Source organism: Moesziomyces antarcticus, assembly GCF_000747765.1.
Source record: "Moesziomyces antarcticus DNA, scaffold: scaffold_v10153, strain JCM 10317, whole genome shotgun sequence".
Taxonomy (NCBI): domain Eukaryota; kingdom Fungi; phylum Basidiomycota; class Ustilaginomycetes; order Ustilaginales; family Ustilaginaceae; genus Moesziomyces; species Moesziomyces antarcticus.
The window spans coordinates 1-2,324 of NW_014638857.1; the positions used below are offsets into that span (position 1 = coordinate 1).

Below are 2,324 nucleotides of genomic sequence, written 5' to 3' on the forward strand. Positions count from 1 at the left end.
CTCTCTCTCTCTCTCCAGAGCTTGGGAGTCAATGCAGGATTGTGTGTATGCTGTTGCTTGCGATTGCGGATTGCGATTGTGACTGTAGATGGCGTGTGCGGGCGTGCGGGTGTGCCGGTGCGTGGGAGCGAGTGAGGACGGGACGGCAGCATCCGACACGGGATTTCCGCCCAAAAAAAGAAGACGTCGACAACTGCAAGCCACCAGGCAAGGCGCCAAAAATCACACGCTTCCCAAGCCACCAATTCCACGCTGCAGCCACCGGGCGTTGCGAGTGACAACAACGCATGTGCTTGCTCGCTTTGCTCTGGTTTGCCTTGGTTGCAGTGGCGAGATGGTGAGCGGCAAGGCCGATATATAGCCCTGCGCTGTTCTCTGCTCGCCTCGTCTTGCAACGTCACATTCCCACCCTCAGAACCACCACTTTGGGACGAGAGCGAGTATCGGAGATGCCGTTCCTCACGCTGCCGAGCGACGATTCGCAGCTGCGGTATGCGGACGATCCGATTGTGCTGCACTACCTCGTCTCGACGCCCGAGTGCCGCACGTTTGCTGCTGCGCAGACGCACGCCTCGAAACTCGCCGCGTCGCTCAGCTCGTCTTCCAATCTGGCAGCTTCGGATTCGAAGCGCGAGGTCAAGCTGGATGCTCGCTATCCGATTGTGCTGTTTCTGCCGTCCGAGTGCTTTAGCGTGGCGCACCTCTTCGCCGACCAGCTGAGCGACTCGACGTTGTCGGCGCACTTTAATCTCGTCGCTGTCGACCCGCGCGGCCACGGCCTCACGCGCGAGGTGCCCATCCGCGATCCAAGCACGCGCAAGTATGATCTGGACATCAAGGCCGCCGACGTGCTCGCCTTTATCCGCCTCCTCCTCTCACCCTACCAACCCGCCAACGGCAAGGAAGGAGAGATCCGCTGGGCCAAGGGCATCCACATCCTCGCCTGCTCCATGTCCGGCCTCGTCGCGGCTCGAATGGCAGCCCAATGGCCCGACACTTTCACGTCGATCATGATCACCTCTCCCATCCTCGAGCTCGAATCTCCGTTCATGGTGGAGTCCTTCCAAGGCATCAAGGAGCTTCTCACCGAATCGTGGCACCAGCAACACTCGCAGCGCTCTAACGACGTCAGGCTGCCCGGCGAGGTGGTCCAGGGCTTTACCTTTCGCTGGGCGGGCAGCGAGACGATCCCGGCGCACATTGCCTCGTACCTCTCGCGAACGTGGCTCGAACGACTCGTGCTGCACCACCAAGGACTCGAAGCGGCGAGGGACTGGTGGTTCGATCTGTACTGGCTGCGCAAGCCCATGCCCGAGTCGGCCCGATGCGCCGTCCGCTGCGATCTGCTCGTAGTCGAAGGCGACCGCGACTTGCCGTACGATCGCAACGTCGCCGACGATATCGCCGCGCTCTTCCCCAATGCCCGCTTGGTGCACGTACACAAGGTCCCGCGCGCACCGTTCCTGCTCAGCGTCAAGCGACCCAGCCAGCTGACCGACGCCCTCTGCAGCTTTTTGGGTGTCCAGCCCGACACCTCGGCGTACAGCGAGGATGCGAGTATGGATGCGCTCATGGCGCTCGAGGAGGACGAACGATTCGAACTCGTCAAGGTGTACGCGCCGCAGCTTGTGCCCGACTCGGACTCGGATGCGGATTCGGACGACGACCAAGACGAGGAGCAGGCCGAGAGCGATACCGACCCGGAGGAGGCATTCGACTCGCACCACCCTCTGCGCACCAAGCGCGCCGGTCCACTGCATGCCGACCGAGTGCATGCACAGCACACGTAGCACCGCCGCCGTCGTCGCAGTCTGGCATGCGAATGCGATTTTCGTTCTGAGCATTCGAACTGACTGCCTGCCTGTCTCTGTCTTGACGCAGGGTTTGGACCCTTGAGCGAGCGAGCGAGCGAGCAAGCGAAGAGAGAGGACCCTTTCGGCGCAACCTGACAACGCGAGCGAGCTGCGCGCGAATACCAATGTTACGTCTCGCACCGACAACACAACCCACGGACGCGCGTTGCCAGCACATTGCGTCATGGATTACGTCATGCGCGCCTCGGTCGACCATGCGCTCCCGCACGGCGAGATGCTCCGCCGCCATCGCGATGGATGCAGCGAAGCGACTCGGTGTGGGGCTGCGCCGCAAGCGAGACAGGCCAGAGCGATGGACCCAATCGGACTCTGCAGCGTCGATCCCGGACCCCGACACAATCCCCCCTCCTTTCTGACAGAAGGACGGTGAGATCCGGCAAGGCCAGCACCGACTTTGTCGTTCCGTGGAGTGGGAACACCAAAGCATGCCCGCTGCTGTGGTGTGTTGTC

The 2,324-nt window shown here is 62.1% G+C and overlaps 1 protein-coding gene and 2 non-coding genes across 3 annotated transcripts; 1 reads left to right on the forward strand and 2 right to left on the reverse strand.

Annotated features, from left to right (window-relative positions):
• Positions 1 to 449: 449 nt before the first annotated feature.
• Positions 450 to 1,790, forward strand: PAN0_153c6815 (uncharacterized protein; the record flags this gene model as incomplete). The annotated part of the gene is made up of 1 exon (XM_014797767.1): positions 450 to 1,790. The coding sequence occupies one exon, from the start codon at positions 450 to 452 to the stop codon at positions 1,788 to 1,790; it is 1,341 nt and encodes a 446-aa protein (XP_014653253.1).
• PAN0_t153d0001 lies at positions 1,622 to 1,693 on the reverse strand. The gene has a single exon. It is a non-coding gene; the product is annotated as a tRNA-Asn (tRNA).
• A 66-nt stretch (positions 1,791 to 1,856) lies between the features above and the next one.
• Positions 1,857 to 1,930, reverse strand: PAN0_t153d0002. Its single transcript has one exon. It is a non-coding gene; the product is annotated as a tRNA-Pro (tRNA).
• Positions 1,931 to 2,324: the final 394 nt, after the last annotated feature.